This window comes from Oncorhynchus mykiss, chromosome 7 (genome assembly GCF_057628025.1).
Source record: "Oncorhynchus mykiss isolate SJ-2025 chromosome 7, ASM5762802v1, whole genome shotgun sequence".
In the NCBI taxonomy this organism is placed as follows: domain Eukaryota; kingdom Metazoa; phylum Chordata; class Actinopteri; order Salmoniformes; family Salmonidae; genus Oncorhynchus; species Oncorhynchus mykiss.
This window is the reverse complement of record NC_143028.1, coordinates 59,042,225-59,056,207: the sequence shown is the minus strand read 5'-3', so window position 1 is coordinate 59,056,207 and position 13,983 is coordinate 59,042,225. Positions and strand designations below refer to the sequence as shown.

Below are 13,983 nucleotides of genomic sequence, written 5' to 3'. Positions count from 1 at the left end.
CATGCTATATCGATAATACAGTATATTTGATGAGGCTATGAGCGAACACAGGAAATATTTGCTATTTCGGGATCCTTGGGACGTCCAATATTGAATTTAAAATGGTTAAGATTAGGGTAAGGGTTGGTTTAGAGTATGGTCGTTCCAATGGGTTCTAGATAGCACTAACCACACAGGAATGCGCTCAGGACGAAGCTGGTTGAGAAGAATGCCTGTGGTACTCCCACTTCTACGAGATCCAATCCGCGACGACGAGCAGTTTCAAGGCGCCCCTGAAATCCCCAGAAGAGAAAAAACAAAGCATTCGATAAACGAAAACAATCCATTACTAATCAGACACATCTATTCTTACTTTGGACCAATGCAATCAATTATTTGACCAATATATTTTCCGCTTTCTTATTGGAGATTATGCTCGTCAGGGTTGTTTATCAGTAGTAAGGGGAACTTGAAACCGGCCCCTGCCATTTCCCCTCGGTTGTTTTGCTTTTTTATCCTGGATTCTCCATGTTGGAGCAATAGCGAGGACTTGCCTAGTATTAGCTAGCTGTCAGAGGGGACCTTGGCGTTACAATAATATACATCGTGTTAAATGCATGAGACAAATTGGGTAGCTTGAACGTGGAAAGATAGCGGCAGCAAGCTGCAATTGCCACGAGAAAAAACGTTTTTATCTAAATATTTTAGGACACCAACGGGTTGGTAAACGCAATTGCTAACCAGCTAGCTGAATGTTGAAAGTAGCTACCTGCGAATTGGGGGAACGGATTGGACTTTGAGGGGCTGTGCATTTGTTAGATGGAAAGTTCTATTATCACTCAAGTGCAGAAAGAAGATAGTCAACTGCCGTCCAAGACAGGTAAATTCTCGGGTTTATTGGCGCGGTGTGATCACTTTTAAATAAAATCTTGTTGAAGCTGACTCCGACACTAGCTAGCCAACTGGTAGCTAGCAAGCAAGCGGCTGCTACTAGGCTAGTAAACATGCTAATAGCTACACGCCAGTCTAATTAATTAATGTAAGGACAGGTTTGAGTTGGTTTTGTCATGTGAACAACATTTTATTTAGGTTCTTGTTGAATGTGTTTCGGACATTTGGGTTATGGCCTGAAGATATCCCAACTGCTGGATGTACTGAATCAGATTTGCCACTGTGTGGGTGTCCATTTTACATTCAGCGCGCGAGTCAAATAATAGAACGTAGCGAGTTCGTGCTATTCATGCGCAGACGATAACATCAGTCAGATAGCGAACATCTGGATAGTTTTTGTTTGTTTGTTTTTAACCGCAAACTTACAAACTACTGTCTTGTTGGCTAATATTATGCAAACCATCGATTCTAGCCTATATTGTCAGCCAGATACTCCATAGATTTTAAATATTTGTATAATTGAAAAGCTGTGAAACACAAGTGTTGACCGCCTGGAAGTACTGTAATGTCTGGAATGTGCCTGATCGTTTTTATTTGTTCAGACCGTCAGATTGCATACTTTTGTTTGCAATTTGTCATATCAGTTTGTATAAATAATTTTATTTTGGCATGGCTGTAACTGCAGTCTTCATTCATGGACTGTCATGCAAATATCTGTCAAAGTAGACTCCTTTTATTAGGGTGTTAGGGGACAAAATACAACTTTGCCTCTGGTATTCTACTTTCTATTCCATGTTTTATAGAGAAGCTTCTTAGAACACTATTTCTTGATGATAGGATTTACCATAGCTGAGATCTTATTTTCAAGTTATTGGAAAAGGTCAACATTAATCCGTTGTCTTTAATGGCACCTAATCACCTTTCTGGATTCTTAAATTCAACACATTCTGTTCAGTGTCTCAAGATAGGGTGGTTATATTATTATAACATTTTCAGGGCTGATGTAGAACACAGATGATCCAAATTAAAGTAATTTATTCAATTAAAATGTGGTATTACAGTAATTTATGACTAATTTAAGCTAGGGTGGTCATTATTAACATATCTTTATGCAAGACTGAGTTTGTAGCAATTTATGAAGTAGAAATACAAATATTTGTATACTATTTTATGCAAATTAGTTACTTAATATGGTAATTAGTTTGTAAGGAATTTTAAAAATACATCATGTTAAGCCCACTCATTTAAAGTAAGCTGGTCATACTAACATATATTGATGTTTTTTTTGCAGTGAGTGGTAACAGAGTACATCAAATTGGGATTAAGTAATAATTATTATTATTTTGACCAATTAGTAACTGTTAGGCTGTATTCAGTAGCTTAACTGATTAGACCTAAAGTGCCAAATAATACACCCAACCCTGTGCCACCTGCATACACACAGCCCCCAACACAGGCTGTGTGTGTGGTAATGATGAAAAGTCTAACACAGACACACACTTCTCACTAAGTATAAACTGTAACATAGACTAGTAGCCTCCTATTTACAGCTTACTTCTAAGGTAAGCCTAAAACTGAGTTGAGTTACATTGTAATGTTATTTTTGGTTTTGATGAGTTACTCTGTGATAAGATGAACTGCACCATTTTGAGCAAATAATTAGCCTAGGCTCAGAAGAGACAGTGAGTTGCCTGCTAGCCAGTTGCAGAGAAGGATAGATGGGACACAATTTCAATTCACTGGTATTTACACTGAAGAAAAATAAACGCAACCATTTCAAAAAGATTTTACTGAGTTAGTTCATTTAAGAAAATCAATCAATTGAAATAAATCCATTAGGTGCTAATCTATGGAATGAACATGATTGGGAATACCTAAATGCATCTGTTGGTCACATACACATCCCTACTTTTTTTTTTTTTAAGGTATCAGAAAACCAGTCAGTATCTGGTGTTTAATTTGCTTCATGCAGCACCACACGTCTCCTTCGCATAGAGTTGATCAGGCTGTTGATTATGGCCTGTGGAATGCTCTCCCATTCCTCTTGAATGGCTGTGCGAAGTTGCTGGATATTGGCGGGAACTGGAACACGCTGTCGTACACGTCAATCCAGAGCATCCCAGACTTGCTCAATCATGAGACATGTCTGGTGAGTATGCAGGCCATGGAAGAACTAGGACATTTTCAGCTTTCAGGAATTGTGTACAGATCCTTGCGACATGATGGTGTGCATTATCATACTGAAACATGAGGTGATTGCGGTGGATGAATGGCATGACAGTGGGCCTCTGGAGCTCGTTGCGGTATCGGAGTTCAAATTGCCATCGATAAAATGCAATTGTATTCCTTGTCCGTAGCTTATGCCTACCAATATTATTACCTCACCACTACGGGGCCCTCTGTTCACGACGTTGACATCAGCAAACCTCTTGTCCCCACATCTGCCTGGTGCAGTTGAAACCGGGTTTCACACTTCTTCAGCGTGCCATTGGCCATCGCAGGTGAGCATTTGCCCACTGAAGTTGGTTATGACTCTGAACTGCAGTCAGGTCAAGACCCTGGTGAGCATGCAAATGCGCTTCCCTGAGACGTTTCTGACAGTTTGTGCAGAAATTATTCACTTGTGCAAACCCACAGTCATCAGCTGTCCGGGTGGCTGGTGATAGACTATGCTGGAGGGTGAACAAGCCTGATGTGGAGGTCCTGGGTTGGCGTTGGTTACACATTGTCTGCGGTTGTGAGGCCGTTTGAACATACTGACAGAGAGAAATTAACATTCGATTCTCTGTCAACAGCTCTGGTGGACATTCCTGCAGTCAGCATACCAACTGCACGCTCCCTGAAAACTTGAGACATCTGTGGCATTGGGTTGTCTGAGACAACTGCACATTTTAGTGGCCTTTTATTGTCCCCAGCACATGGTGCACCTGTGTAATGATTATGCTGTTTAATCTGCTTCTTGATATGCCACACCTGTTAGGTGGATGGATTATCTTGGTAAAGGAAAAATGCTCTCTAAAAGGGATGTAAACCAATTAGCACAAAAATATGAGGGAGATAAGCTTTTTGCGCATATGGAAAATGTCTTATTTTATTTCAGCTCAAGAAACATATAAACCCAACCTGTAAAGTGTTGGTTCTATTTTTGGTTAGTATGGCTATGTTCTTATCAATTGTAGGGCTGTGGCCACGGAATTCTGCTAGCTTTTAATTGAAAGAATAAAATCGTCAATCACAAAATTCGCAGCTGGCACAATACAGCCACGCTGCTTCTCACCCGGCTCGTTGCCTAAGCGAACGGCGTCAGGCACTCCCACACAGCTAGCAAGCTAGAACTCGTCATAGAAACGGGGGTTACGACATTAATTTGGACCAATCCCTGACAACCCATGCCTCAGAACGTAGTTACAAAACTCTAATTTGGAATCTGCTACGTTTCATTTTCGTGTCGCAAAATATTTGAATGACAGAAGCAAAGGAAATAGTTTTACCTTATTTCAGTTAAAAGATGTTCGTGAAATTAACGGGCTGCATTTCCGCAGGACCCGACGGAGATCTTTGCTGCGCAGTCGGCATTTGTCATGCTGCGGGTGGGAGCAGGGATTCTTGAGACCACTTTGGGATAAGAAAATGTTTGTGAAATGGTCGTCTTTCTGCTTTGTATGCGTAATAAATATTGATTCGATAGCCTAATAATGGGCCGTGTGAGAATCTCTGGTAATTTAAAACCTATTTCCTAGGTTAATTTTGCGCATTTTGATATTGCATATCGGGTGCAAAATTGATGGGACCATGCCTGGCAAGTAAGCTGCCTCACATAAGCTTAAAATAAAATTGAGGGACTGCGGTTGGGTTAAGGACCAGTTATTGCGGTAGAGGGTGGGAGTCGGACAGAAAGCCAGCAGGTGCGGTATGAAAAGCTGCAGGTCCAGCGATAGCAGAATGAACAAATCAGTCCCACGCAGACCTCTACCGTGAAATATGCCATCATGACTTTCCCATACATTTTGGCAATACAATGTTGCACCAATCTTACTTTAGGTTGAAGAATACCCATCGCAAAGAGCAAATGAACACACAGATTTAGCGGATTTCACAAAAGGGGCTGGCCCTCAGATTTGAATGTTCTTAGCATGGCAGTTGATTTACGTTTGGGCTCACATCCTATAAATATCATAACATACAGTATTACGATTTTTAGACATGAGTAACAAGTGCCACATTTTTTCAGATTTATGTATTTTTTGGCGAACACATTGACATTTAGTGAAAACAGATTTGTTCACTGTTTTTTTGTAGAATTCTGCATAGCGTCCATTGTTTGTCGCGTCACCTAACACCCTACTTTTTTTTAAACAAAAACTTTTGTTGTTAATTTTGCTAAGCAATACAGACAGTCAACATAAGATCTGGTTAATGCCACAGACAGGAAAGATGGTCATGATGGCTGTATATGATAAGCATGTTTGTTCATTTCAGATAACTTCACCCCTACCCACTATCCTACCCATATGTTGAAAGTATAACACAGACATACCACCATGTAACTACACTGTCTTTAGGACCCCATAAGACAATGATAAACATTCAAAAGCCTGAAATGAGATGGTGCAGCTGATATGAAGGCATTGTGTGTTTTTTACGCTCCGTCTCTGAACTGGATTAAAGGCCCTGCCTGGTCCAGATGGGAAACTCCATGTTTGTTTTTCAGATTGTCTTGAGCTCTTGTGGGTGGGTGGATGTTATTGCACGTTATCGTCAACTGTCCTTCCTTTGTTGTCCTGCACAGATAGGCCTACATCTCACAGGCAAAGAGGGGGAAGTTTGTTTCTTAGCAATGTAGGCATACCACGATGCTACATTGGAGGATGGCATGTTGAGCAGGGGGGGATAAGAAATGTCAGAGTCGGAGTAAATTCCTTAACTTCTGTTATTGGGGTATGGCTTAGGGGTTAGTTGCACTTCAAGACAAGGCTGCGTGGAATGATATGATTCCTCTGTGTGAAGCATTCTGGGTGACAGACTTGTTTTCAGTTTGCGATGAGAGCACGGTACTGTGATTGTCTAACTTCCCATGTTTGGTCTGCTCATCATGATCACTGTTTTTGTTGGAATGCTTTTACTGGTTTCGAGCTAGCTATCTATCGGGATAAAAAGCTCTAAATAAGCTTTGTTGTACAATTAAGGGTAAAATACACTGCCTTTCAAACCGTCAGCAATCGTCTAATGAATTCGGGGCTTGTGAAATTATACCTAGGCTTTACATATAAGCCTTCTAATAATATTTTAATTATAAAGATTGTTTAACCTGCTTTTTGCAATATTCACTGATGTGGCTTTAAAATCTGTCTGAAAATGCCATTTTTGTTGTACATTTAACCTGAACCATTCAAAATGCACATTACTTTTTTTGTAGCAGACATTATAGAAAATTAACCCAGGTCTCCTAAACAATCTCATAAGCACAAGCCCGTGTGCCAGCTAATCTTTATATTTCAAGTTTAGCCAACTTGGATCTATGTGCTAGCTAACAACAATAGAACAGTTGAGTTGTTATGAGCACATCCTTCTGTCCGTCTCCAACTTTTTGAACAGCATGCTAGCCTCTTCACTTTGTTCAGATGCTGAAATCAAGTGGCCTACCTTATTTCTCAGAATGCGAACGAGTTGCCAATTCCATATAATTGTTTTATGCTTGTTGCACATTTATAAAACAGACTAGACAGCTAGCGACAAACTGAGCATGAATTTTACAGAATCAATTTTCATTGATACTCCTGTTTTAGTAGTCTGCTCTGTACGCAATTTGAGGAGTTGAGACAAAGGGTATCGTTAGAATGGTTAACTACTCCTCTATTACAGTAAAATAATGTCTTTCAGTGTCCATATGACCGATTTTCTGTTGGACCAAACCGAGTTAAAACCGCTTGTCAGAGAGAATGCACAGAATGGAGCAAAGGAGACCAGACCAAAAAGACAACATGAGAATATGCAGACATAAACACTAATTAAAAAATAAACGTATTTTGGGGATTCTTGCTATATAGGCATTTGGAATACCATGCAAAAACATACATTTTTAATTAATTTGATATATCGCCTAGCCCTACTTGAAAGCTTTATTTGTCACTCATGGCTGTAAAAGTATCCATTCAACATTCTCAAACACTATGGAAAGGTAATGAAAAGGTAAGATTGGAGACAACATGCTTATGACAGCATTGTCAGTAGTCATGTGCACTGTAGGGAACAGACAGGACAGTGACAGTAGGATGAGTTTCAGTTGTGAAGTTGAACCCAGTTCCAGTGTAGAACAGGAAGTGTACTTTGCAGCAGCTTCATGCCTGTAGTTGAGAATATGTTGGATAAAACTGGGTTGATGAGTTTAGTTGGAAATCCAAATCTACTGATAGGCTAGGCCTGCTGTCCAAAAGTATGATATAAGTTACGAGGGGGATCTCAGACACTGAGTGTGAAGCAGGCCTTAAAAGATGCTACACAGGATTTAAAAAATAATTTTAACATTGTAATTTCAGAAAATGTCCATAATATATCTGCAGTAATAGTGGAATGATTGTGTTTCAGTGTTACTTACCCGCCAGTGTTGTGATTGGCTGTGATATTTGCCAACTAATTTGGGCAAATTGGGAAAGCTGTTTTGACTAGAGGTCGACCGATTAATCGGAATAGCCGATTTAATTAGGGCCGATTTTCAAGTTTCCATAACAATCGGAAATTGGTATTTTTGGGTGCCTATTTTGCCAATTTTTTTTATTTTTATAAATACCTTTATTTAACTAGGCAAGTCAGTTAAGGACACATTCTTATTTTCAATGACGGCCTAGGAACGGTGGGTTAACTGCCTTGTTCAGGGACAGAACGACAGATTTTCACCTTGTCAGCTCGGGGGATCCAATCTTGCAACCTCACAGTTAACTAGTCGAAAGCAATAACCACCTGCCTCTCATTGCACTCCACAAGGAGTTACGCGACTGCAGTAGAAGCCAAGGTAAGTTGCTAGCTAGCATTAAACTTATCTTATAAAAAACAATCAATCAATCATAATAACTAGTTATAACTACACATGGTTGATGATATTACTAGTTTATCTAGCGTGTCCTGCGCTGCATATAATCGATGCAACACCGGGGGATGATTTAACAAGAGCATTTGCGAAAAAAGCACAATCGTTGTATGACAGTACCTAACCATAAACACCAATGCATTTCTTAAAATCAGTACACAGAAGTATATATTTTTAAACCTGCATATTTAGCTAAAATAAATCCAGGTTAGCAGGCAATATTAACCAGGTGAAATTGTGTCACTTCTCTTGCATTCATTGCACGCAGAGTCAGGGTATATGCAACAGTTTGGGCAGCCTGGCTCATTGCGAACTAATTTGCCAGAATTTTACGTAATTATGACAACATTGAAGGTTGTGCAATGTAACAAGAATATTTAGACTTAGAGATGCCACCCGTTAGATAAAATACCAAACGGTTTCGTATTTCACTGAAATAATAAACGTTTTGTTTTCGAAATTATAGTTTCCGGATTCGACCATATTAATGACCAAAGGCTCGTATTTCTGTGTGTTATGTTATAATTAAGTCTGATTTGATAGAGCAGTCTGACTGAGCGATGGTAGGCAGCAGCAGGCTCGTAAGCATTCATTCAAACAGCACTTTCGTGCGTTTTGCCAGCAGCTCTTTGCAAGCACAGCGCTGTTTATGACTTCAAGCCTATCAGCCTAATGGCTGGTGTAACCGATGTGAAATGGCTAGCTAGTTAGCGGGGTGCACGCTAATAACATTTCAAACGTCACTCGCTCTGAGACTTGGAGTAGTTATTCCCCTTGCTCTGCATGGGCCACGGCTTTTGTGGAGCGATGGGTAACGCTTCTTCGAGTGTGGCTGTTGTCGATGTGTTCCTGGTTCGAGCCCAGGTAGGGGCGAGGAGAGGGACGGAAGCTATACTGTTACACTGGCAATACTATAGTGCCTATAAGAACATCCAATAGTCAAAGGTATATGAAATACAAATGGTATAGAGAGAAATAGTCCTATAAATACTATATTAACTACAACCTAAAACCTCTTACCTTGGAATATTGAAGTCTCATGTTAAAAGGAACCACCAACTTTCATATGTTCTCATGTTCTGAGCAAGGAACTCAAACGTTAGCTTTTTTACATGGCACATATTGCACTTTTACTTCTCCAACACTTTGTTTTTGCATTATTTAAACCAAATTGAACATGTTTCATGATTTCTTTGAGGCTAAATGGATTTTTATTGATGTGTTATATTAAGTTAAAATAAGTGTTCATTCAGTATTGTTGTAATTGTCATTATTATAAATAAAAATCGTCCGATTAATCGGTATCGGCTTTTTTTGGTCCTCCAATAATCGGTATCGGCGTTGAAAAATCATAATCGGTCGACCTCTTGTTTTGACCTTGTCTGTGTTATCTAGTGGAAATTGGGTCAAGCACCAATGTAGAAATTGCTATGTAATTTCCTGGTTGCTCCAATTCTACACTGTTCGCTCAATTTCAGTTAGCTTAATCTGAGAAAACAAGCACTGAATAGTGTAGGGAATCCTTGCATCTAAATCGCTGTGAAATATATTTTCAATTACAAAAAATATAGTTTTCACAGCTGAAGCTGGTGGACAAAAACTGAAAGTAAAAGGCTCAAGCGTAAGTCTGCAATGTTAAGTGTAAATGGGATGCAGGGGCGGGGTTGTTTTGAATGCAGGCTAGTATTGCAATTAACCTAGGTTTGTGTGGGGAGCGGGATTGTGAGAAATTCTAGGTGTAGCATCATTAACCTGAACTGGGCAGAGAACAGAAAATGGTTACAATAAAGGACGGGGAAAGTATTAACTGAATTTGTATCACAAAGTGGGAGTGAAATGTAGGCTAAAGAATACTACACAGACATGAGTTAAAAATCAACTAGCTCCTGTTTCAGGTGGATCTATCCTATTTTATAATAGCCTATCTAATATGTTTAGTCTACATTGCCATGCTTCATGTGCTTATTATCTCTATAAGTGTTGAAATGTTACACTTAAGTGTTCCACTTAGAGAAACATGACGTGCGTAATGAGGGCAAGCAACAAGATTGTAGTCTTCAATTAAGATAGTGGCTAGTAGTGCCTCGATGTGACTCCCCACTGCCTCCCTCACACCACACCCGCACTGTTTACATTCATACCAACCATGTGGCCTATTGAAACTTCAGTAATCATTTAACACTAAGTGAGAGGACCAATCTCAAATTGCTTGGCATTCACATCAAAGTTTGTGTACACGTGTTCACCTCATCCAGGAGGGAGCATGTTAAATATATTTGAATGACAAATTACTCATCTCTTTATCTCTTCTCCTAACTAGAGTAGCGGTGCTCAGAGAGCTGGCATACTCAACAACTTCTTCAATTCTAGCCTGTTTTTGGTGCAGAGTAATACAAATCAAAAGCAAATGTTATTTGTCACATGCTTTGTAGACTAAAGGTGAAATGCTTACTTAAGGGTCATTTTCCAACAATGCAGAGTTTAAGATAAAATACAAATGGTGACAAGGAATAAATACACAATGACTAACAAATAAAAATAATTAGTAAAAACATCATGGCTATATACAGGGAGTACCAGTTCTGAGTCAATGTGCAGAGGTAATTGAGGTAGTGTACTATGTACTGTAGGTAGGGGTAAAGTGACTAGGCAACAGGATAGATAGACTGTAGCAGCAATGTATGTGGTGAAAGTGGGGGTGTGTGGTGTCAGTGTATGTGTGCGTGCATATGTAGTGTGTGTATTGGGGTGTCAGTGTAATACTTTGTGCAAAAGATCAGGTAGCTATTTAGCAGTCTTGTTTTAAAGTCTTATGGTTTGGGGGTAGAAGCTGTTCAGGGTCCTGTTGGTTCCAGACTTGGTGCACTGGTACCACCTGCCATGCTGTATCAGAGAGAACACTCTGGCTTGGGTGGCTGGAGTCTGACAATTTTGGGGTGATTTCCTCTTACACCTTCTGGTAGGCTTGGGCGGTATACCGGGTAAGGAAATAGCCATGTGAAGGTTTTTCTATATGTTTTAATATTTGTAGCTACTTTAAGTAAATACCTGCAGTCAACTTGTGCAATACGTTAGGAGATAAAGCAGACCACGTTCTTCATTTCACCTGTCACGTTACTTTACATTATGAAACGTATTGTAGTTCCCCAGACGTGTTTGTTTGTAAATGGCACAACCAGAAAACGCGGGATCAGTTGAGTCCAGCTATGTAGTGACAAGGGTTGTTGTGTTTTATACACTGCTCAAAAAAATAAAGGGGACACTAAAAACATTCTAGATCTGAATGAATGAAATATTCTTATTAAATACTTTTTTCTTTATATAGTCGAATGTGCTGACAACAAAATCACACAAAAATGATCAATGGAAATCAAATTTATCAACCCATGGAGGTCTGGATTTGGAGTCACACTCATAATTAAAGTGGAAAACCACACTACAGGCTGATCCAACTTTGATGTAATGTCCTTAAAACAAGTCAAAATGAGGCTCAGTAGTGTGTGGCCTCCACGTGCCTGTATGACCTCCCTACAACGCCTGGGCATGCTCCTGATGAGGTGGCGGATGGTCTCCTGAGGGATCTCCTCCCAGACCTGGACTAAAGCATCCGCCAACTCCTGGACAGTCTGTGGTGCAACGTGGCGTTGGTGGATGGAGCGAGACATGATGTCCCAGATGTGCTCAATTGGATTCAGGTCTGGGGAACGGGCGGGCCAGTCCATAGCATCAATGCCTTCCTCTTGCAGGAACTGCTGACACACTCCAGCCACATGAGGTCTGGCATTGTCTTGCATTAGGAGGAACCCAGGGCCAACCGCACCAGCAGATGGTCTCACAAGGGGTCTGAGGATCTCATCTCGGTACCTAATGGCAGTCAGGCTACCTCTGGCGAGCACATGGAGGGCTGTGCGGCCCCCCAAAGAAATGCCACCCCACACCATGACTGACCCACCGCCAAACCGGTCATGCTGGAGGATGTTGCAGGCAGCAGAACGTTCTCCACGGCGTCTCCAGACTCTGTCACGTCTGTCACATGTGCTCAGTGTGAACCTGCTTTCATCTGTGAAGAGCACAGGGCACCAGTGGCGAATTTGCCAATCTTGGTATTCTCTGGCAAATGCCAAACGTCCTGCACGGTGTTGGGCTGTAAGCACAACCCCCACCTGTGGACGTCGGGCCCTCATACCACCCTCATGGAGTCTGTTTCTGACCGTTTGAGCAGACACATGCACATTTGTGGCCTTGCACAAGGGCGGAGGTAGCGGTCCTGCTGCTGGGTTATTGCCCTCCTACGGCCTCCTCCATGTCTCCTGATGTGCTGGCCTGTCTCCTGGTAGTGCCTCCATGCTCTGGACACTACGCTGACAGACACAGCAAACCTTCTTGCCACAGCTCGCATTGATGTGCCATCCTGCATGAGCTGCACTACCTGAGCCACTTGTGTGGGTTGTAGACTCCGTCTCATGCTACCACTAGAGTGAAAGCACCGCCAGCATTCAAAAGTGACCAAAACATCAGCCAGGAAGCATAGGAACTGAGAAGTGGTCTGTGGTCACCACCTGCAGAACCACTCCTTTTTTGGGGGTGTCTTGCTAGTTGCCTATAATTTCTACCTGTTGTCTATTCCATTTGCACAACAGCATGTGAAATGTATTGTCAATCAGTGTTGCTTCCTAAGGGGACAGTTTGATTTCACAGAAGTGTGATTGACTTGGAGTTACATTGTGTTGTTTAGGTGTTCCCTTTATTTTTTTGAGCAGTGTATATTAAGTGTTTTTTTGCAGGGTGCTGTCTGCTGATGGAATGCTTGTTTGTGAATTCTCATGTGAGTGGGGAAGTGCAACTGAAGCACAAAATGAGTTTGATGCCAATCAGAAATTACAATAAGAAGCATTTTAGATCTGCGTTTACAAAATGCATCAAGATATTTCTGTAGCGTTTTAATATTTTATTTCCTGTGTAAAAAAACAAAATTCTGCATTTGTGACCCCTAAGTTTAACTTGCTAGTTACTTAATTAAATGGCTGAATTAGTAAGGGCATCAGATTGTTATCTTTCTGCCGTGTTTGAGACTTAACGCATCCAAAGGGCTTTGATCTGTACAGCTGCCACTGCAGCTTGATTTCCTTGGGATTTTTCTCTGCTCTGCTCCTCCCCCATCTTCTCGGAGCTGGGAGCTGAGCTGGCAGGGCTTTTGCCCTAAGAACTCCCAGACTCCACACAGTGTGTACACACTACTATTCTTCCTTCAGAAAAGCATGCTTTAAAACTTTGTCAATTTCCACAATCTCTCGTTCACATTCGCTTGTAAATGTCCAAACTCAACTAAAATGACATTCCGTAGCTCCTACCTATACATGTATTCCTTTGTTAGCTGGATTGCCTGTCTTTGAAATTTGTTTATTTTAGTTTGCACCTGTTAGCTTATTTAGCTAGCAGCCTAAATAGAAATTCGGTATTATTTGTGCTAATTTTGTTAGCATTCTGGTAAAAGATGCCCAATGGTCTTTGTTTTTTTGGTAACCCTTGTGTACTAAGCCGTTAATACCGTAAATCCCGACATGAGAGAAGGATGGTATGACGATGTAAAAATCTGGATACTGCCTAACCCTACCGCCTGGTAGTTACTATTAATAGCAATGTCGGCATTTGTCTAATAAAATACATTAACTGTCATTAAAGCTGCAATATATAACTTTTTGGGTGACCTGACCAAATTCACATAGAAATGTGAGTTATAGATGTCATTCTCATTGAAAGCAAGTCTAAGAAGCCGTAGATATGTTCTATGTGCGCTATTTCTATGCTTCCGGTTTAGTTTTGCCACTTTTAGTTTTGTACACAAACAGCTGAAAATACAATATTTGTATTTATTGACGATACATTTCACAGCGGTTTAGATGGTACAATTATCCTCTTCACTATGCATTGCTTTTTTTGTCACCAACTGAAATAAGAAAAACTTCGAATTTTAGCAACCAGGAAATGGCAGAGCGATTTCTACATATTACACCTTTTATATGTTTGTC

General features: G+C 40.6%; 1 protein-coding gene across 1 annotated transcript in view; it reads left to right on the top strand.

Moving 5' to 3' along the window:
* The first annotated feature begins 481 nt into the window (after nucleotides 1–481).
* Nucleotides 482–13,983, top strand: part of LOC110528240 (carboxy-terminal domain RNA polymerase II polypeptide A small phosphatase 2) — a 29,605-nt gene continuing 16,103 nt past the window's right edge. The window contains exon 1 of the mRNA XM_036983827.2: nucleotides 482–859. Coding sequence (XP_036839722.1) covers nucleotides 799–859 — 61 coding nt within the window. The 5' untranslated portion in view covers nucleotides 482–798. The remainder of the gene's footprint in view (nucleotides 860–13,983) is intronic.